At 42.6% G+C, this 23128-nt stretch overlaps 2 protein-coding genes and 1 long non-coding RNA gene across 7 annotated transcripts; 1 reads left to right on the top strand and 2 right to left on the bottom strand.

The window, feature by feature from the left end:
* LOC110431256 lies at positions 1621–2576 on the bottom strand. The gene has a single exon (XM_021450147.1). It carries the CDS (start codon positions 2517–2519, stop codon positions 2121–2123), a length of 399 nt encoding a protein of 132 aa, XP_021305822.1. The 5' UTR covers positions 2520–2576; the 3' UTR covers positions 1621–2120.
* LOC110430828 lies at positions 5240–18956 on the top strand. Of its 4 annotated transcripts, none has more exons than XR_002448214.1 (4): positions 5240–5453; positions 5560–5751; positions 6013–6453; positions 18010–18956. It is a non-coding gene; the product is annotated as an uncharacterized LOC110430828 (long non-coding RNA). The 4 variants fall into 4 exon arrangements; XR_002448212.1 differs by lacking the exon at positions 18010–18956 and adding an exon at positions 11970–12850 and having other exon boundaries at positions 5241–5453; XR_002448213.1 differs by lacking the exon at positions 18010–18956 and adding an exon at positions 10795–10849 and having other exon boundaries at positions 5241–5453.
* Positions 19684–21100, bottom strand: LOC110430878. Of its 2 annotated transcripts, none has more exons than XM_021449033.1 (2): positions 20785–21100; positions 19684–20704 (listed from the first exon to the last, which is right to left on the bottom strand). In XM_021449033.1, exons 1-2 carry the CDS (start codon positions 20992–20994, stop codon positions 20261–20263), a joined length of 654 nt encoding a protein of 217 aa, XP_021304708.1. In that variant the 5' UTR covers positions 20995–21100; the 3' UTR covers positions 19684–20260. The 2 variants fall into 2 exon arrangements, with proteins under 2 accessions (XP_021304708.1, XP_021304709.1); XM_021449034.1 differs by having other exon boundaries at positions 19684–20624; positions 20785–21096.

Here is a 23128-nt window from a genome sequence, read left to right as displayed (position 1 = left end):
CAAATGAACTGTGTAATTAGTTTTTATTTTTATGTATATTTAATACACCATGTATGTATCGCAAGATTCGATGTGATAAGGAATCTTGAAAATTTTTGGAAACTAAACAAGGCTCATGGGTGTCAAGACTTCTTTATATTAAGGTCTATGTTTAGTTCCTAATTTTTTTAAAATTTCTCATCATATTAAAGTTTTAGACACGTATATAAATCATTAAATAAAAATAAAAATAACTAATTATATAGTTTATTTGTAACTTTCGAGATGAATTTTTTAAGTCTAGTTAGTCTATAATTAGACAAACAAAAATGATACAATAGCCAAATTCAAAAAATTTCGCGGGCTAAACAAGACCTAAATTAGTAGTATATTACTACTAGTGTGAAGGCTCTTGTTCTATTCCATTGTTTTCTTGCAGCCTATTTAATTAGTTGAAAATAAAAATATTATTCGCTAATTTATTATAAAATAAAAACATTATTAATAGCTAATAGATTTTGCAGATAAACTCAAACAAACATACTATAAATCTATAATCATGATGGCGTATGGTTACATTTGCCACCATCAATTCTCTTAACGGTAGCCAAAATCGAAGAGGAAGCTCCGCACTTGATGCCACGTGAGCGAAACACCTTGTTAAGCATGAGATGTGTGTTCTTTTTTTCTTCTCCTTATTATAATGCAAATGTGCGGTCACTGTTGAGTTATAAGCAACTCCAACCAAAGTCTCTAAATCAAGCCCTTAAATTTTTATTTACATGCTATGATAAAAAAAAGTAGGAGCTCAAATTAAGACCCAACTCCAACCCACCTCAACAAATAGGATAGGGGTTCTAGATGTGAGAGGTTGAAACTATAATTTTGGAGGGCATGGAAAATGGAAGCCCAAGTAGGAGGTGGGTTGGATTTGACTTTTTTGAATCAAGTACCTAGATTTAGAATAGGGACTTGTTTAGGAGGTGGGTTGAAGTTGCTTTAATGTTTCTTAGAGTACTTTCTTTGGTGGGACTAGTTACTTCTCTAATATATATTTTTTTTAATAAACAACATGTCCTGTTAGTTTATTTACCTTAAAAAACATGGAGGCGCTCATGTCAAATAGAGCCCACGACCCCACACCACCTGGATCCACATCACAATTTTGACTGGTACTGACGGTTATCCCTAGAGTTATCCGGATTTATTTTACTCTCATAGCAATTGTTTCCACTGATTTATTGATTTATAAGTGCCACAATATGTAGAGGATATTTGTGTTTCTAATAAAAATACTTGATATATGTGCCACGATATGTCAAAAGTGTAATTTTGGCACTCGAGTCAAATCAAAGGGAAAAAAAGAGCAATTGAAACCGTCTGGTGTGTGTCACAAGTATCCACCACGCAAAGAAAGGGGCAAAATATTTACGACAGATTGTAGTGGTGCTGGTAGTAGAAAAAACAAGAAAAGTGAAAAGATACTTTCGTACCAAAAAAAAGCGAAAAAAAATCCGAGCTACTTGAGGAGAAAAAAAATCAGGAATTTTGGCCATTATTGTTTTATTAGTTCGAGTCATATCAATCAATTTGCATGTCCCGGTTGTACTGCGAATGAATAGTTTGATGAAAGAGAGATCAAATCCAAATCACAAATAGCATCTGTAGCATACAAGAACATAACTGAAATACTGTACTGTAGTATTTTACAAGAGCGTCCAAGAGATCCTTGGATCATACAAATACAAATACAAATACAAATACAAATATAAATACAAATTACTAGTGTTCCCCACAAACGAAAAGCAGTAGTACGGCAACAATCATCGAGGATCAAATGAAGTACTAGTACGTAGAGAGTATCCTCTTTTTACTTGCACGGGAGCATCAAACATTTTTATCATAGATACATCCAAGAACCCGTCCCCTTCTTCAGACACTCAGGCGCGCGCGCTGAGCTGCAACAAACAGAGCAGCATCGGACCTGCCGCCTGCGAGATCCACATGCCTGGCCGGCCTGGCTGCGAGTCCGGCAGCAGCACCACGGCGTGCCGTGCCGTGCCGCCGCAAGCCAAGCCTGCAACCCCACTTGGTCCAGGTTGCTTTTTTCTAGTCGGGAGAAGGGGGGATCGGTTCTTACTTCACTTGATGTTGAGGCGCGCGACGTCGCCGCGCCCGCGATCGAGGTGGCCGTCGGCGCCGAGCTGCACCACGGCGCCCGCGAGGAGAGCCGCCGTCGCCGCGAGGAGGGTCGCCCTGGCAAGCCCCGCCACGACGAGACGTGCCGCGGCACCGCCGTTGCCCGCCGCCTTGGCACGGGCGAGCTCCATAACGTGCGCGAACGTGAGCAGCGGAGTGAGCGTGAGCGTGGCCAGGACCGCCGGGACGAGAGCGGCCGCGGCCAGGCGCAGCACGAGCGCGAGGCCACTCTGCGACTGCTGCGAAGCCTGGGCCGTGGTCGTGGTCATGGTGGGGAGTTGGAGGCAGCAGAGGACGGCGTTGAAGCCGAAGAAAACGGTGAACGCGATGAAGGATGCCATGGCGGACGAATGGGGGAGAGACGGAGAAGGGAGAGGAGACTGAGCATGATTCTTTTTTTTATATAGATAGACGGCAGGGGAAACCGGCCTCATCTTTTTTTTCCTTTTTCTTTTTCTTTTTCTTTTTGTTATTACAAAGAGCGGCTCATTTGGGTGTCGTGTCAGTGACTCGCCTGAACTGCTACCTTTCCTTACCAGTAGCAGCCACAGCCACGTAGCCATGGGTCGATTTGTCATTTGTTACAGGGAGATTGACAGCTGGACAAAAAGAGGAGCCGCCCCGCCAAACAAAGCGCTGCATGCACGCGCCCATGAAAAAAAAAAAAAAAAAAACCTCAATGCCAAAACAAGGAAAGGGATCCACACGAAGCAACAACTGGGTGTTCTTTTTTACGCTGCTTGAGCGGTTGAGGCGTTGAGCCTTGATGGCATGCATGGCATCCTCTGGAGCAATTGTTTCACCTGTGCTACTACGTACCAAAGGGCTTCATTTCAGCTTCCCTGTGTTTTGAATTTCTATAGGAACGGAGGGGTATGGCATATGTATTCCTGAAGTTTTCCTATTCCTACATATTTTCTATCCTGTGATCCAAAGGAGCCTTTAATGGGATCCATTGCTAATTTGTGGCCCCCATCTCTCCCTGGGGTACCGATATGTAATCACCCATGATCAGTCCACCTAACAATTTCATCTCTATCCTTACGGGACGAACGCTTCCACAATGAATTCTTTTTTCCTTCCTGGGTGAGAGCGACCATGGAAAGGGGCAGGACCGCAGGGAATAATCCGCCGATGGGACTGCAGATTTGTTGAGCTCAACGCGCTTTGAAACAGCTGCACTGAATGAGATTTGCATACCTGATCGTCCTGACGCCATAATCGTTGTCCCGGTAGGAATCGACCTCACGATCGATCGGGGATTTTAATTTTTTCCATTCAAAAAAAAAAAAAGAGCAACACGTGTGCCGGCCGGTCACGCGGTGAAAAAGAGCAAAAGGAGTGTCCGCCATTGCTGGCTTTGGAACCTTGCCGCCATATTTAAATAAACCTACTAGTAATATAAAAAGTTGTGGACGATTAGTTTGTAGTGTGAACCCTGGTAAGAAGATTCACATTTTCAACTCCCCTGAAACAATGGCAGATTCCACCATCCTAATCCTCTCATCTCGTGTTCCACACTGATCTCCGACCTCGCGTGAAAACCAAATCTTTTGAGAGCATATGTTCTCGCTCTTCTATCTATTGAATTTGTATTGAGATATATATTTATATACTTCTCAATATGAATTTAATGGGTGAGAAAATAATCACATGTGCTCAAGCAAAAACACTGCGTTCGTGCACACTGGTGGTGGGTATCAAACATCGCCGGCTGAGGCACGGGCTACACGTACGGCAGCACACAAATACACGATGAGAATTTGTAAAATTTATCTATGATTTAGCTATTATCTAAAATAGAAAAACTTCTTTCAAAAATAGATAACACCAACAGTCTTTCAAAAATAGATAACTTCATGCTATTTAGCCGGCATGCAAGGCACATACTTGCGGGAAGAAGCTCCAAGCGCGCCTGGAAGCGGATGACGAGCCACCGTGGCAATGCCATATTCAGCGAGCGAGGATCCTGGGATAGCCTACTTCTTATTTTAGAACATTTTTTTTTAGAGAACTGGAGCAGCCTTAGCCCCTGCAGATAGAAAAGATATTGGAGGACTATTTTCTCTAAAAATACCCAGATATAGACTACAATAGCACATATAGCTACTCTCCTAAAGATGCTCTAAGTTACTCCTTGTTATGCCGACTTTGGCCAATCAATGTCAATAGTTCCTCTGTGCCGACTGGATCGATGTTATGTTCTACTACTGATGACAATGGTACATACCCTTTTGGTAGAGATCTTGCCTGCTCTTACTCCCTTATTCTAAAATAGTATTTGTTGAGTTAATACTCTTAGGTTCCATCATTTTTTTTAAAAAAAACAACTAATATTTATCATACTCATTTTTTTATCATTAGATCGATCATATAATATATTTTTAGAGCTACGTATTTAGAGATTAGAGCCTTATTAAATACTCCCTCTGTCCCAAATTATAAGTCATTCTAAAATCTTGGAGAGTCAAAGTTTTTCAAGTTTGACCAAATTTATATAGCAAAATAATAACATTTTTTGTACCAACCAAGTATCATTAGATTTTTTGTTTGTTATATTTTATAGTGTACCTATTTTATGACATAAATCTTTATATTTCTCTTTATATTTTTGGTCAAACTAAAAAATGCTTTGACTCTCCAAGATTCATGGAATGACTTATAATTTGGAACGGAGGGAGTAATGTTGATACTATTTTCTAATTTTGGACCAAACCTATATAATTACATCCGAAAGAAACACACAGCGCATCGAAAATTTCAACGAAAGAACGCGCAACGTCGTGATATCCACGGCTCCACTCCACCCAATCTTGCGCGATAGCAATAGCAACACCACCGCATATAAAGGTTTCTACTAGGAGTTCCATTCAAGCACGGAGCCACAGAGCGAATCCCCATGGATATTCCAGCGCCAATGCGCCGGCCGGCGAAATCTCTGCGAAATCTCCCATGTATATGCCGAAAGTATCACCCGAGGCGGCCTCAAGAATGCTTCTTCCCGGAACTTGCTGTCGTTGAAACTCGATGAGGGAGACACATCAGACTCTGCTCATCTCATTCCAGTCATCGTCAGCTCATGCGTGTTTTCCGTTCAATGGCATGCAAGTTCTGTCACACGCGCTATATATACCAAAGACATGGCGTCTCGGTTGACACACACCAAGCCAAATACACAGCTTAAAACTAAACTGTGTCCATGGCCTCCCCTCGCTATCTATCTGCCCGCTCCAAAGCACGCCGTCACCTTCGTTTACGGCGGGTGCACGAGCTAGGTAACGACTCTGTTCGCTTATCTTATAGGCTGTATTTTTTTTTGTCAGTTAATATTATATTATTTTTATCTCATAATAAATCCGCGAACACTATTTTCACCTATAGCTTCGAACGAGTCTCCGAGGATCAAGCTAGCTACTGTACTCTGTAGTTCACAGCCATCTCAGGTGCGGAACCCCTCGGAGAGAGAGTTTGGATATATTATTGGCGAATATAATGGTGATTGCGTCGGCACGTCTGCTCGCTTGATCGGGAACATCATCGGCAACTCGTAATGCCTGCACCACTGCAGTCTACGTATGTAAAATAGATACAGTAGTATTTTATTGTATTTGATAAATATTATCTAATCATGAACTAACTAAACTTAAAAGATTTGTCTTTCAAATTACAAGTATAGTGTGCAATTTGTTATTTCTTTTATTTATATTTAAAGCTTCTTGTATATGCCGCAAGATTTGTTGTAACGGAAAATCTAAAAAAACATTTCTAATTTTTTTTGGGAACTAAATAAGACCCTAGTGTTTTGGGACCAATTCATCAGTGTTGTGTTCTCAGATCTCAGCAAGGTTTTGTCGACATGGGATGGATAGGCGCTTGCGCACTTGCTACACAGAGGACATGATGGGACGGAAGAATTGCGCAGCGTCGTGGCGTTTAATTTCGTCGTCGAGGAAGCTGCACAGCTGGTAGTATGTGATCCAGTCCGGGACTCTATGGAGAAAGGGGAAAAAAAAGAGACAGCTTATTTTCATCATGGATAAAATACCCGACAATTTGCTACACAAGGGGTTCTATTGATGCATTAATATTTCAACTTGTTAAGACAGATGATCAATTCATGTATTGAAGGTAATGCTAACATTATGCTGGTCACCTGCAGAAAGAAAGAGATGCCTCAATAAAAGTCAATTTGTTCGAGATGAGATAAAGAAAAGAGTTTAGAGACGACTCAAAAAATTTCGAAAGGTTTTTCTTTTGATATAACGATATATACAGGTACGTCCGCCCTCCGTTGTATCTAATTGTAAGTCTGCCTTTCCCTTTTTCTGAAATCCTCCATTCTAAATTATAAAACGATTTAATCTTTCTAGATATGTAGCTTTTGCTTTGTACTTAGATGTACACACTATATCAATCTAGTTAACTATATACTAGTAAAAATAATATATAGAAAAGTTAATTTTCTACGAAGGAAATACGAAATTACTACTACCAGCTCTGTATGAAAAAATTGACACTCTAGATTTGTATTGGAAAAAGATGCTAATTTTCTATTGCACGAAAAAAAGTTCTGTGGTCGATATCACGGGGATCCCATGATTCCAATCGGGTGGCTAAACTCTATGACAATGATTCGTAGGTCTTGGTCGAGAAATTCTAACATATCTACCTACTTTATTTTGTTAAAAAAAATTAAAAGTACATACACCTTTTACATATAAAATCCAACGTCTAGGGTGCAAAAGAATGTTTACAGCTAGCTGGATCTTTCGAAAAAATATTACTGTATTATAGTAGCTAATAGTAACCTAGCCTTCTCTAAATATTAAGCACTAGAGTTTTAACTTAAAATGTGGATTGATAAATACACTAACATGTACAACTTCAAACTAATCTTATTAAATTAGTGTATGATCATAAACTAATTAGGCTTAAAAAGAATCGTCTGACAAATTATTCTCTTGTTGTGTTTTTAGTTTTATAAATAATCTAAATATAATACTTTATTACATGTGTCCAAATATTCGGTGTGATAGGAAATAAAGTTTAATAGAAGGAACCAAACAGGGCCTCAGTAATAAAGACTACATTCTAGGACACATAGTCATTATTTTTTTTAATAAAATAAAAACGAGTTTTGAATAAAAAGGTATTAAGCATATGAGCTTAACTTAACATGAAGATAAAGGTTTGTAAGTCAAAATTTAGATTCATGATTAGGGATGAAAACGAAAATGATAATCTCAGATTTTCGAAAATCATTTTTGAGTTTTTTTTCGACTGTTAGGTCTAAATGAAAATGATAACGGTAACCGAAAAAACAAAAACGATAATAATAATAATACTAAAAAACAAAAGCGAAAATGATTTTGCCTTCTTCTGATCGTTTTCGAAGATTTCCGTATTTAACTAGTAATTTACCATCGATATTTACCAATTCAAAGATCTTTAATTAATGACATGACTGATATTCTACAACTTCTAAGAGGAACTCTAATAATTCATGTGTTGATCACTATGCTATGTCGAGTTAACTTGGAACATGATTATTTATATTGTGTCTTTGTCAAGAATTGTTGTACTGTTGCGTGGTTTGCTACTGTTTGAGACCTAAGATGATGTGATGTGTGTGGTTTCAGCTTGTGATCTTGTCAATTATGGCTTTATTTATCATTATCATGTGAGATAGGTTGAGTTATATAGATCTTTTTATGTTCGACGGTTTGGCGTATTTATCGTTTTTAGGATATCATTTTTATGGATTCCGATCGTTCTCGATATATTTTCTGATCGATTACTATTAGTTTTGAAATTACCAGAATATCGGTGTCGTTTTTGTTTCCGACAATATCATATCAATTTTGTTTTCGAGAAAAAATTAAAAATAAAAGTGATTTAGCCTCCTATCAATCGTTTTCATCCCTATTCATGATGTTATAAGACATTGGCTGCAACAACAACACCGTAACTTGAGATTAGGTTTCGACTAAGCGTATATATTCATCCCAAACGGAGGTGTCATGCATCCCAAAGGTTGAAAAAGCTATGCATATACATGGGAGAAAATATATAGAGTAATTGATAAGCCTACCACATCTGGACAGATATTACATAGTATATGTACCTTGTGTTAGAAAATGAACAAAGAGGAAGTGCAATGTTTTTAGACATATTTTCAAATACTTGTACGTCTCATCAGCTCGTAATAGTGTGTTTCGTTTGTGGAGTCATCGTATGCTTTATGAGGTGATACATCATAAGTTCATCTATAAATTTTGGTGAAATCAACACATCCCTCATCTATATACTAATTATTAGTTTATGAGAAATAAGGTGACGATGGATTAACTCATTCTGTTGTACAAACCAAATAAAAAAGTCAGGAGTAAAAAGATGATGGACCACCTCATTCGTCAAACCAAACACAACCTAAGATTCTCTAAGTATCCCGTGCTGAAACATGGATTGATGGATAATAAGTAAATTTCAGTCAAATAGAATCCCAAATAGAATCCTATCTAATATCATCGACACTATCACCTCCTCTCCCTTTAGCCTTTACACATGCGCAGCCCACCAAAGTCATTGAACCATTTGGCTGCTTGCTGAGTTGATTGGTTATTATATTATTCCGCGCATATATAGTGGCGAACACAATGCAAACACAGCCAACACAGGCCGCTGCATCATCTGTTCAGACCAGGATTAGTACGAGACCTTTACCTTCTCCTGCTGTGCTCTACTATGGCTCTCGTTTCTTCCATGGAGGGCGTGCGCATGGCTGGCCCGTTTCTGATCGTGTACACTGCTGAATAGCTACCAGATTCGGCTGATAAGTCTAAACGAATAAGGCGTGTGCTGCGGCACGCCGTGACAGTGCGCATAGATGCGTCACCGAACGTACAGAGTGTAACACCCTAAAATTGACTCCTTTTTGAAATAGGTGAAAATGATTTAATTATGAATTTTTTTTTTTGAGCTTATGAAACATAGGAAAAATAATATTTTCATTAAAATAAAATTTATTATAGGATTTAGCAACTTGTTTGAGCATTCATGTTGGAGCATTTATTTTCATTTTATTGTGTGATTTTGAGCAAAGTCAAAATATTTTTGAATTGTTTTGAAACTGCCTTGAAAAGACTTTGAAATAAAAAAAAAAAGAGAAACAAAAAGGAAACAAACAAAAGAAAAAGGAAAAAAAAAAAAACCTTTCCCCTCTCCATCTTTGGCCCTAAGGCCTGGCCCCTCCCTTCCCTCGGCCTCGGCCCAACCCAACGCGCCACTCCCTTTTTCCTTTTTCCCCTGGCCGATTTCTTTCCCCACGGCCCAGCAGGGCAACAGCAGCACGGCCCAGTACACCCGCGCCCTCCCCTTCTCTTCTTTCCACTGTCGACCGGGCCCCGCCCGTCGGTGTTCCCCCTCCACTTCCAGACACTGACGGATCCGGCCCACCTGGCAGCGCCCTCTCCCTTCTTCTTCCTTGAGCGTGGGCGAGCCGGACTCTGGTCCCAGACGAAGGCAGCGCCCCAACCCGATCTTTTCGGGATTTCTTACCAAATTTCGTTGAATCGAGTCCTTTTTCAGCCCGAGGATCTCCCCCGCACTCTTTTCCCCATCTAGAAGAGCCCCAATCTGTTGCCAATCTTGTTTTCGGATCTCGCCGAGCTCAACTTGGCCGCCGCCGAGGTTCTCGTTGGTCGCCACGTTTCCGTCGCAATTGAGCGCTTGCCGAGCACCGCGACAGAATCACGAAGCCGTAGGTGCACTTTTCCCTCCGTCTCACGATCTCTGGGTTTTCCTAAACACCGCCGAACGTGTGCAGAGCCCCGTCGTCCGCTAGCTCACGTGGCCGACCACATCCGAGCCTTCCCCGGGTCTCCAAAATCCTCTTGGTAAGCTCGCGTTGACCCCCTCTGTCTCCCCATGCTATCGGTTTAGTGAATAGTGGACCGTAGCGCGTTTTTCTATGAACTCCGGCGAGCTCGTGACGTCGGCCATGGCGCCCCACCGCGGGAGATCGCCGCCGGCCACCACCCAGCGCCCTGGATCGCCCTCCACCGTCAGATCTCAGGCCTACGGCTGAGATTAGAAGATACCCCTTCGGGGTAGATTTTGTTAAAGAGCCCTCCCTGTTTTTGCTTTTTGAACCCGCGGTCCAAAGCGTATACGTGGAATGCGTTTTCTTGTTTTGAAAGCGTAAACCATCGCGGCTTAGCTCAGAATACGTTTTCAGTAATTACTAAATTGCCACTGAGTTTCTATAGGCCATAAAACGTTCATTTCAACTCCGATTTGACCCATTCAAATTGCGTTAGGTTCGTTTTAATGAGCTCTACATGTTAGTAAAATTGTTTACTCAGTTTGAAACTTTTAATTTCGTGGTCCTATTTAATTAATTATTTATCTATAGGAAATCTTAGAAAATTCATAACTTCACCGTTTTAATTCCGATTTTCGTGATCTTTACGTCTATGAAATCGTAGCGATGCGTAGAATCATTTTGTAAACTTTTCATACTGTTTTTATATGATTGGTGTACTGTTCTAATAGTAGACTTGTTTGCTTCGTGTATGTTTGTCTCCGATTGTTTGTGTGATCGATGATCGAGTTTAGTCGGAGAGCAGTTTTCGGTGGTCAAGATCAGAGCCTTGGACAAGAGAGACCAGCAGAAACAAAAGGATAAGCAAGAGCATTTGGATTAAGGCAAGTATAGCATTTGGATTTTATTTCTGTGACCATGATCCTGTGACTAGATTAATGTTAAGTAATAAATGATAAAGATGACTCTTTAGCCACTTGATGATTTATCTGTAAGTGATAACCGGGACAACAGTGCAACCATGAGGGCTATAATGGCTCTGGCTTTAGTTAAGTATGAGTAACTTTTCTAGCTCGTTAGCGGTTACCCGTTGTGGCGCAGTTGGGGAATAGCAGACCGTGGATTCCTGCGGGTGAATCACACGGACTGACTAATGAAACCAAGCGGCCCTAACTTGTTAGACGAACCTTTGAAAGACTTCATAGTGATCCCTGCCGACCTCCCTAGGAAGGGGGTTAAGAGACTAGCTACCTCGGGCGAAAGGGTAAATCATGACTCATGGGTAAAGATGTGCAACCTCTGCAGAGGGTTAAAAACTAGTATACTAGCCGAGCTCACGGTCAGGAGCGGCCTTGGGGATTCTTGCTGCGACGATAATGATTCCTATGTGTTAAATATGCTCATTATTTATTATTTAATGCTTTACATTATTTATGTCATATTGATCATGAGATTGTGAGAGCTATAAAATCTAGCTGCTATACTTGTGGAGTTCGACATGGACTCACTCTTGCCATTTCCCCCAAACCTCAGGAGAAGTTTTGGGCTTGTGGTCAACCAGTCAGTTGGATCCTGTAGAGTGAAGTTAATACCCGAAGTTTGGAGTTATCTTCCGTTGTTTGCTCCTTAAGGTTATCTCTTTTATACTAAGTACGTTATATAATTTATGCATTGTCTTTTGATATTACCCCTTATTTGTAGCTATATATGAGAATTGACTTCTAAAACTCATATATAGTGTATATCTGGTTTTGTCCTTAAAATCGGGTATTACAAAGTGGTATCGGAGCAATGCTGACTGTAGGACGCAAGCCTAGTTAGAACTGGACGTTTTGGCATGCTTCCATCTTTGCTTACTTCTTGCTTTTCGCCTTGACCTTGATAGTTGCTAAAAGTTATGCTTACCTCTTGCCTAGTTCTTTTATAAAATCTTGTCTCTATTCTAAATCCTCTCTCTTTGTCTCTTTAGATGGATCATAACGAGGAGACCTTTGACAAGAAGGAACGAAAGCACCCAGATTTTCCAACCGTAAAAGCATTCGACATGGAGAAGCTTCTAGCCATGCAAACACAAGTAGTGGAAGGAATAACTCAGAATAAGAACTCTCAACAACGTATCTCAGGACCCGTGAGGAGACAAGTAGCAGAAGCTTGGAAAAATATGAGAAATCATGGAAGCGTTGGGAGTAATACATCAGGATATCAGAATCAATGCCACTGTTGTGAGCATTATGGTCTTCCTTGTCTTCGGAATATGTCATCTAAGAAGGAAGTTAAGACAAAACCAACCTGTGTGACTAATGAGGATAAGAAGAGGAAGGCAAAAGCACTAGAGCCGAGATTGGGAAGTGATCAACACCCAAATCCCAAGATGTCACATGTAGCTTCAAATTCTCGTCAGGAAAACTCAAACCTTGGAGATGAACAAATTCCCCAAGCTAATCCCACCGCTCATGAGGTATGCATAGATGGGTGGACAATTACTTATAGAGAGTTTCAACCTCGGAGGATCAAGCAATGTAGAAAGAAATCTAACCAGGCAAAGATAAACCATCAGAGTATGCAAGTTGATAACACACCGAACAACACTTCAGTGGAAAATAACATCACAGAGGAACCAGCTAAGAGAAGGTGTTATCACTGCCAACAAGAAGGACATTATATGAGCTCTTGTCCACAAAAGAAGCAACAGATGCATCGTGAAGATAACCACACTAAGTCTAAGATATAGGTGTCCGTGTCCCCTGGTGTAATAAAAACGCTAGTAGCGAAAGTTGAGTTTGTGTGCCTTGTGAACCTTTAATGCTTAATTGCTTGTTATTATGTTTATGTTTGATTTGGATCTTTGTAATGAGTGTAATGATTTTGTGAAGTTCTTCACAATTTCATTTAGTTTATAGAACTAAGGCATACGGAGTAATGACATAAATAGTTGGGTTTGGTTATATCCTGTTTCTGTCTTTTGCTGATTTCTGGAGCAGTCTGCAATAATCATAGTGTATATCAAGATCTGGTCGTGCAAAGTTTACTAAACTTTTCTGGAAACAACTAGACTCCAAGATCTTTCTCTGACCACAAGAATCACCCTCATAGCTGTTATGGTTTGGAAGTTACAAAAATCACAACAGGATACAACTGTGCTGTCAAGAATCTGGACCAGTTTCGGTTGCTTACTGTTTGGACATATATAACTATAGAATTTGGAAAAGTGTTCTATAGAAAAGTATTAGACAATTTGCTAAGTTTTCCAGCGGTATAAGCTGGAACATTATTGGACAAGTAGAACCTGAGATATGACATTTAAACTTGGATGTTTCTTTTCTGTTTCAAAATCTGGACAGATCTGGAATTTCCTAATTTCGGCTGAATTAACTTCAGAATCTGGGAAAGAGTTGTATACGAAAGTTGTAGAGGATTTCATAAGCTTTTCAACAATATAAGGATCATCTCCAGATGAGTTAAGGAGCTCGAGATATAATTTCTGGAATTTACTGCATCCTTGCTGGGATATTATCAGGAAGGATATTATGTTTGGCTGTTTTACCTGAGCCTAAATACAGAACCTAAGGACGTCTTCTACAGGAAAGTTGTAGGGAATTTCATAATCTTTCTAACGGTATAAACTACAACTCTATTGGATTAACAGAATGGGAGTTATACCTGTTTTTCTATGCTGGTGTTTTTCATATCGCGGAAAAATTTCAGGATACATGTTTGTCTCTTGCACAAAAGCTCTTTGGGATGTCATAAGTTCTCAATGTTAGTTAACTTGTCGGGAAAACATGCTAGCTACCTTTCTTGTGTCCCCTAGATGACCTTTATTAAGGGGGGTAGCCTAAATAAAGGGGTTATATGGAGAAGAATTGGATAATGTTGGAACAAGAGACTCGGTACCACGAATGTAAAAGACTATGATGTGTGGCGTCCAAAAAGGATAGGAGAACTAGTCCCTAGTGTCCCCAATCAACCCAATTTTTAAGGGGGGTAGTACCTTGATATCGAGGGTGATGCATTATAAGACTAGCTTGGAGTGATAATTGTCTTCTAAGATATTCTATGGTTATGATCATCTATCCTTACCGTGTTACTGACGTTGGTCACTTGATGACAGGGAGTGTAGTGTCCCATGAATCCGGAGCACAATATGACACCTCTCATGGATAGGTGGGAAGAATATGATCATCTTGATTTTGAAGAAAGATGCTATGAGTATGACAAAGCTGAGTGTTATCAAAATAACAATATGGAAGAGCAAGTTGACAACGAATCAAATCAAAATCCACAACGACGGAAGCGTAGAAGGAAAGCTCGTAAGAAGCCTGCTCTCGGAAATAAAGTACAGCGAAATTATATCAATGGAAGACTGAACAATGTGGATATGCATAACATTCAAGGAGCCACCAAAGTGGTGGGAGGCTATATTCAAGTGGACTCAGTACTAGTTTTTGCTCTGTTTGACCGAAGTGCTTCACATTCTTTTATTTCCGCTGACTTGGTAAAGACAATCGAACGGATGAAGTGTCCGACGAGAAAGCCTTTGTTAGTTCAAACCCCAATGGGAGAAATGCAGGCAGATCAGGTTTGCTCAAATATCAATCTTGTCATAAAGAAGGAAAACTTCACTGTAAACCTCATTGTGCTAGAGTCACTCAATATTCCTTTGGTTCTTGGCAATGGATGGTTATGTGCACACAGGGCAGTGATCTATGCTACCCAGTGGAAAATATTCTTAACTGCACCATCAGGGAAAAGAATTGAGTATCAAAGTGGTCCACTCCTACCTGAGGAGGCATATCCATGCTAAGTTATCATATCTTTGAGTGTATAAGTCAAAAAAAAAAAGTGAGTAGTCAAGATGGACTTTGATCAATTATGAATAATATACATTCCATGGAATATTTGAGTTTGCCTTGGTATACAAGTTGTGAAATTGAAAGAGTTATCAAGATCTTTATCCTCTGTTCTCTCAAAGGATCCGTGCCTCTTCCGAATCTCGAGGACGAGATTCATTTTAAGGGGGGTAGATTTGTAACACCCTAAAATTGACTCCTTTTTGAAATAGGTGAAAATGATTTAATTATGAATTTTTTTTTTTGAGCTTATGAAACATAGGAAAAATAATATTTTCATTAAAATAAAATTTATTATAGGATTTAGCAACTTGTTTGAGCATTCATGTTGGAGCATTTATTTTCATTTTATTGTGTGATTTTGAGCAAAGTCAAAATATTTTTGAATTGTTTTGAAACTGCCTTGAAAAGACTTTGAAATAAAAAAAAAAGAGAAACAAAAAGGAAACAAACAAAAGAAAAAGGAAAAAAAAAAAAACCTTTCCCCTCTCCATCTTTGGCCCTAAGGCCTGGCCCCTCCCTTCCCTCGGCCTCGGCCCAACCCAACGCGCCACTCCCTTTTTCCTTTTTCCCCTGGCCGATTTCTTTCCCCACGGCCCAGCAGGGCAACAGCAGCACGGCCCAGTACACCCGCGCCCTCCCCTTCTCTTCTTTCCACTGTCGACCGGGCCCCGCCCGTCGGTGTTCCCCCTCCACTTCCAGACACTGACGGATCCGGCCCACCTGGCAGCGCCCTCTCCCTTCTTCTTCCTTGAGCGTGGGCGAGCCGGACTCTGGTCCCAGACGAAGGCAGCGCCCCAACCCGATCTTTTCGGGATTTCTTACCAAATTTCGTTGAATCGAGTCCTTTTTCAGCCCGAGGATCTCCCCCGCACTCTTTTCCCCATCTAGAAGAGCCCCAATCTGTTGCCAATCTTGTTTTCGGATCTCGCCGAGCTCAACTTGGCCGCCGCCGAGGTTCTCGTTGGTCGCCGCGTTTCCGTCGCAATTGAGCGCTTGCCGAGCACCGCGACAGAATCACGAAGCCGTAGGTGCACTTTTCCCTCCGTCTCACGATCTCTGGGTTTTCCTAAACACCGCCGAACGTGTGCAGAGCCCCGTCGTCCGCTAGCTCACGTGGCCGACCACATCCGAGCCTTCCCCGGGTCTCCAAAATCCTCTTGGTAAGCTCGCGTTGACCCCCTCTGTCTCCCCATGCTATCGGTTTAGTGAATAGTGGACCGTAGCGCGTTTTTCTATGAACTCCGGCGAGCTCGTGACGTCGGCCATGGCGCCCCACCGCGGGAGATCGCCGCCGGCCACCACCCAGCGCCCTGGATCGCCCTCCACCGTCAGATCTCAGGCCTACGGCTGAGATTAGAAGATACCCCTTCGGGGTAGATTTTGTTAAAGAGCCCTCCCTGTTTTTGCTTTTTGAACCCGCGGTCCAAAGCGTATACGTGGAATGCGTTTTCTTGTTTTGAAAGCGTAAACCATCGCGGCTTAGCTCAGAATACGTTTTCAGTAATTACTAAATTGCCACTGAGTTTCTATAGGCCATAAAACGTTCATTTCAACTCCGATTTGACCCATTCAAATTGCGTTAGGTTCGTTTTAATGAGCTCTACATGTTAGTAAAATTGTTTACTCAGTTTGAAACTTTTAATTTCGTGGTCCTATTTAATTAATTATTTATCTATAGGAAATCTTAGAAAATTCATAACTTCACCGTTTTAATTCCGATTTTCGTGATCTTTACGTCTATGAAATCGTAGCGATGCGTAGAATCATTTTGTAAACTTTTCATACTGTTTTTATATGATTGGTGTACTGTTCTAATAGTAGACTTGTTTGCTTCGTGTATGTTTGTCTCCGATTGTTTGTGTGATCGATGATCGAGTTTAGTCGGAGAGCAGTTTTCGGTGGTCAAGATCAGAGCCTTGGACAAGAGAGACCAGCAGAAACAAAAGGATAAGCAAGAGCATTTGGATTAAGGCAAGTATAGCATTTGGATTTTATTTCTGTGACCATGATCCTGTGACTAGATTAATGTTAAGTAATAAATGATAAAGATGACTCTTTAGCCACTTGATGATTTATCTGTAAGTGATAACCGGGACAACAGTGCAACCATGAGGGCTATAATGGCTCTGGCTTTAGTTAAGTATGAGTAACTTTTCTAGCTCGTTAGCGGTTACCCGTTGTGGCGCAGTTGGGGAATAGCAGACCGTGGATTCCTGCGGGTGAATCACACGGACTGACTAATGAAACCAAGCGGCCCTAACTTGTTAGACGAACCTTTGAAAGACTTCATAGTGATCCCTGCCGACCTCCCTAGGAAGGGGGTTAAGAGACTAGCTACCTCGGGCGAAAGGGTAAATCATGACTCATGGGTAAAGATGTGCAACCTCTGCAGAGGGTTAAAAACTAGTATACTAGCCGAGCTCACGGTCAGGAGCGGCCTTGGGGATTCTTGCTGCGACGATAATGATTCCTATGTGTTAAATATGCTCATTATTTATTATTTAATGCTTTACATTATTTATGTCATATTGATCATGAGATTGTGAGAGCTATAAAATCTAGCTGCTATACTTGTGGAGTTCGACATGGACTCACTCTTGCCATTTCCCCCAAACCTCAGGAGAAGTTTTGGGCTTGTGGTCAACCAGTCAGTTGGATCCTGTAGAGTGAAGTTAATACCCGAAGTTTGGAGTTATCTTCCGTTGTTTGCTCCTTAAGGTTATCTCTTTTATACTAAGTACGTTATATAATTTATGCATTGTCTTTTGATATTACCCCTTATTTGTAGCTATATATGAGAATTGACTTCTAAAACTCATATATAGTGTATATCTGGTTTTGTCCTTAAAATCGGGTATTACACAGAGAGTGCAAGAGCACCTGCACTTCTGCATTGTGTACCCAAAGTAGCCTAGCGCACAAACTTGACCGGCTCCGATCCCTGAGAGGCTGAGACGGCTGACGGCCTCGATCACGAAGGCCTGTCGAAATTTCCAGTCCGTCGTTGAATTTCGACCGGCCGGCCGGGGGAGAGACGGGAGAGGAAGACACACCAAAACAATGAATCGCACTAGTTTTTTGCCCCGTTCTTGTCTGACTGCGGCTGCGGTTCACGCACGCATGCTGCCCCGTTTGAACGCGGCTTCTGGCCATCAGGCGGACACGCCCTATAAAAATGGCTACGACTACATCCGTGCGTGGATCGTCGGTATCACAAATCTCTCTCCACAGCATGCCATCAACTCCGGCCGGCTTCCATCGATCGGCAGGGTGATGACTCGATCGCCTGCGGCCTGCATACAAGGAGTTCAGCGCCACCAGGTGCATAGCGACGGCCAGTGGTACGTACGCCGATAGCGACAGCGAACGGAACGGTGTGCAGATGTGACGGTCATCGAGAAAGTTTTTGTAGATTCTCATCGAAAAGGGATGGATGGTGCATGCGTCGTCGACCTGATTGATCGATCTGGTCCTCCCACTCCACCAGAGCTCAGGCTCAATCCAAGATATGAAGATAAAAAAGGAGGATATATGCAAGCAAGCAAAAAGCTTAATTTAAGGTAATTTTCTAGACACATGTGCGCGCAAGCTAAGCTACTAGTTCTCTAAGCACGTTTAGAAAGTGCTTCTCATTTTATTGTTGGGTTGTTATTATTATTCAATTCGTCTCAGCCACTGGAAACTAAACATGACCTCTAGCTAAATCCATTCCAAGCTCTTCGTTGTCCATCCAACACAGCCACGTAGATGCAGTGGTCTTTCCATTGCTTATATCCAAGTGATGATCAATTGTAAGATTTTGTTTTAGAACGTCTTCTAATTAAGCTCAATTCGATCGGATATGGAGCTATGAAAAAAAGATCCTTTTTTTTTTCCGAATTGTGAAAAGCTTTGCCACCAGTTTTTATAATAGAACAATAGGAATTCAATTTCACTTTCTACATACATCCCTTGTGTGCAATGGGGCCGCGAATTCAACCAAGTGGGTACGACGACGACGACGACGTCGCCCTAATAAACAAATTAACTTCATCCCCGGAAGCCCCCTCCAGCAAGAAATGTATGTTGTTAGGCCTTGTTTAGATGCACCTAAAAATCTAAAACTTTACAAGATTCTCCGTCGCATCGAATCTTGTGGCACTTGCATGAAATATTAAATATAGATAAAAAGATAACTAATTGCATAGTTTGCCTGTAAATCACGATACGAATCTTTTAAGCCTCGTTACTCCATAATTAGACAATTTGTTAAATAAAAATAAAAGTGCTACAGTGTCAAAATCTAAAATTTTTTGGGGTCTAAACAAGGCCTTAGCATCCTCAACTCAAGTTGCAATTTAGTGGCCCCGACAGGCCACGGCGCGTCAAACTAACGCCCCCATTTTCCATAGCACAAGCATAAACAAACCTTGCAAATTCGGCGCGTTAAACGTTTCCTTGCTCGCTAAGATTTCTAGTGTCGAGTTATTTGGATTCTGGAGATAATTTTGAGGTGAATTAGGATTTCAAAGTTTTATCGCTCGACCGGCCGGCCGTCGTCACGTCACACGTAGTATGTCAGTGCATCTCTGAACTTAACAGGGCCATGACATGGAATGAACAGCCAATGAGCCACTTCGCTTGCACCGGTTGCCTTTGATTTTTCATCTCTATTTGTTTTATCATGCTGGTAGCCTGATACAATAACGCGCGCCGCCCATCTTTGACCTTTGAAAAGTCAAGATTAGTGTTTGATTTCAATTCGGACCAGAAATAAAATCCGTCCCTAGCTACACACCCAAAATTCACAAGAAGAAATGGAGGAGACCCAGAAAACGAAGGCTGAAGACGGATCATGCATGTCCCGTAGTAACTCAATTGAGAACCAGTATTGTATTTGCTTATGAATTCAGAAAATTGGTCTCAAATACATGTCCAGTCATGGTTTCCAATATATGAACAGCTGCAGCCTAGAAACCCAGGCCGATTTGATGATGAATGGAATGGTGAAATTTTGTACTGTACATGGCGATTGATATACCAGTGACTGAGGTGAGCAGCGCCGATCGAGCATCAAGTGATCTACTAGGAGTACAACTACCTCACAACTTCAGCAAAGCTACAATTAGTTATTCGTTAATTTCTCGATCTGGGCAGGCAGGCAGGACTGCAGGACACCACGGTCTTCAATTCTAATCTTGGCACGCCACCTCCGTCGTCCCTTTTGACTGCATGTTGTGCCGGTCTCGGTCTCGCCGACGGGAGCCCGGGAAGGACCGTGCGCCGGGTCCACTTGCAGCGGCACATCGAAGACTCCGGCAGTCCGGCGTGGTCAAGAACCAGGGTCAGCAGAGCAGAACGGGGAAATGGTTAGGACAACACAGCAACAAGAACGACAAATCCATCTGGACGGAGCACCTCCTCACGGTCACGGCGGCGAGCCGCCGGTGAGGAACCAGAAGGCGATGAGTGCCACGGCGAGCACAGCAAGAACAGCCGACACCACGGTGCAAGCGAAGCAAGCGAGCCTCCTTGCCGGCCCCGGGGCCGCCGGCGCCCCCGGGGCCACCTGGAGCTGGAGGAGGAGGATGCCCATGAGGTACGCGAGCGGGAGGGTGGCGATGAGCACGGCGACGGCGAACTCGAGGACGGGGCTGAGCGGCTTGGTGGCCCCGTCGACGAAGTCGAGCAGCGGCTTCAGGATGTAGGAGATGCCCAGCGCCACGCACAGCGCGAACTGCGCGGCGTCGTTGAGGTCGGCCATCGCCTCGCCCGCCGCCGACCACTTCCTCCTACGAAACCGCTGGCGGTGAGTCCGTGAGAGTAGAGCAGAGGAGTCTGCTGCTCGACCGGGAGGAGGAAGACGCCGAGTCCTTTGGAAAAAGGAAAATTCGGGCGAGGAGAGATCAGAATTCAGAGCAGAGAAGATGGTGATGATGAGTGAGAGATTACCTCGAGGCTCGAGAACAAGAAGCTTGATTGGCTCGATCTCTTGGTCGAACTGCTTGTGCTGCCGTTGTTTGAGATCGGGGTGCCAGTACTCCTACTGAGCAGAGTAGAGAAGAGCAAATAATAACCAAATAGAAAGAGGGCGCGCAGGTGCCAGAGGAGAGGAGGCGAGAAGATGCGAGTTGCTGGCTGTCTATGGCGCCATGAGCCCATGATATAGCCCCCCAATGTAACTTTTTACTCCTTGTTACGGCGCGTGTGTCCGAATTACCGCCAGGCCTGGGCCCTGCCACCAGCGGGGAGGTCAAGGACGCAAGGTCTCAAACCAAATTTTCTTCAGAAAAAAATGGACTTAAGCCAAAATAATGGAGGATCTACAAGGCCTTGTTTATCAAAATCTAAAAACTTTTCGAGATTTCTTGTCACATCAAATCTTAGATCTTGTTTAGTTCCGAAAACTGAAAAGTTTTCTGAACTGTAGCACTTTTGTTTTTATTTGACAAACATTATCCAATCATGGAGTAACTAGGCTTAAAAGATTCATCTCGTGATTTATAGGTAAACTGTGCAATTAGTTTTTATTTTCGTCTATATTTAATACTCCATGCATGTGGCGTAAGATTCGATGTGACGGGGAATCTTGAAAAGATTTTGGTTTTTGGGTGAACTATACAAGGCCTTATAGTATATGCATGGAGCATTAAATATAGATAAAAAAATAACTAATTGTATAGTTTTCTGTAATTTGCGGATGAATTTTTTGAGCCTAGTTAATCCGTAGAACAATAATTGCCAAATATAAATAAAAGTATTACAGTATCTAAAAACTTTTCACCGAAGAAACTAAACAAAGCCTAACACGTATGGCAAACTTTTAATACTATTTTATATAAATATTCTTTTGCATAGCCCATGTCTCTTCTACTTAAAATATATTTTATAGAGAGACCACATTTTTAGAAGATCTTATGCCACACCCGCATTGTGAAAATGTTGCATATCTCGAGGAAATTTACACTACTAAAAAACTTAACCGTGGTAAACAAATGGCATTAACCGAGGTGGTTTTAGCAACTGCCTCGGTCAAAAGGCCACAGTAAATCAATGATTTACTGAGGCTATTCAAATGCCCGCCACGATAAATAAAATAAAATAAAATAACCATGGACCGACCCAACAAGTCCATCCATAGGCCCGTCGAGCCCAGAGCCCATACTAGGACTAGATCTAGGCTTGGATCCACCACCGCTCGCTAGAGTCACGCTGCCGCAACCACTACCCGTTCCACCGTCGGGAAAGCTAGATCCAATCTCCCAACCGCGGATCCAACCACCCAACGTGCACTCCGCTATCAGATCCATGTAATGGAGGGAGAAGAGGGACGCTGTGCCACCAAATCTTCCCACTCGGTTAATCGCCTGCCATCATGTGCTGGAGGAGAAAGGGCGCTGCCTGAAGGAGAGAGCACCATCGTCGGATCTCCACCACCAGATTTGGCCGCACCATGGAGGAGGAACTACTCGTGCTAGGTCTGCAAGGAGGAGGCGTCAAATCCATGGTAGTTAAGATGGTGGCGCCACCGCTGGGAGGCCCGCACGTGCGCGTGGAGAAGAGGGGAGGGAGGAGCACAGGGAAAGGGGAGGGAGGAGTGCATGGAGGAGAGGAAGGAATGTGATGGAAGGGAGGAGCACATTGTGGGGGTATAAACCCCTATACCCTTACGGCCAGACTTGGGCCAGGAGGCTTGAGCCCATTACGAGACAAGTTCGAGGCTTGATCCGACAGCTCGGAGTTTCACGCAAGGAAACAAGACGTGGAGATCAAGCAGGATTCTAGTCGGTTAGAATAGGAATTGATATCGAACTATCTATGGCAATTGTAACCGACTAGGATTAGTTTCCAGATCTGTAACCCTACCCTCTGGACTATATAAGCAGAGGCAAGGGACCCCCCTAGGACATCATTATTCTCTCCACACAAATTAATACAATCAGACGCAGGACGTAGGTATTACGCCAATTCGGCAGCCGAACCTGGATAAAAAGCTTGTCCGTGCCTTGCGTCACCATCGAGTTCGTAGTTTGCGCACCATCTACCGATAAACTACTACCGTGGGTATACCCCAAGATAGACTGCCGACTAGCTTTCGTCGACAGTGGCGCGCCAGGTAGGGGGTGTGCGTACAACTTCTCCGGCGAACAAGATGGTCATCGTTCCAGCTTCCGCGGCCGTGCCTGAAGGCCTCACGCTCACCGTCGGCCAGATCACGTGGACGACGCACGGCGGCGGTCTCGCGACCACGGCTTCGGAAGGAACCCAGATCCAATCTGGGATGACGGCGGCGTCG

The sequence above is a fragment of the Sorghum bicolor genome, chromosome 10 (assembly GCF_000003195.3).
Source record: "Sorghum bicolor cultivar BTx623 chromosome 10, Sorghum_bicolor_NCBIv3, whole genome shotgun sequence".
NCBI classification, from domain to species: Eukaryota; Viridiplantae; Streptophyta; class Magnoliopsida; order Poales; family Poaceae; genus Sorghum; species Sorghum bicolor.
The sequence above is the reverse complement of the archived record's forward strand: the minus strand, read 5'-3'. Positions and strand labels throughout refer to the sequence as shown.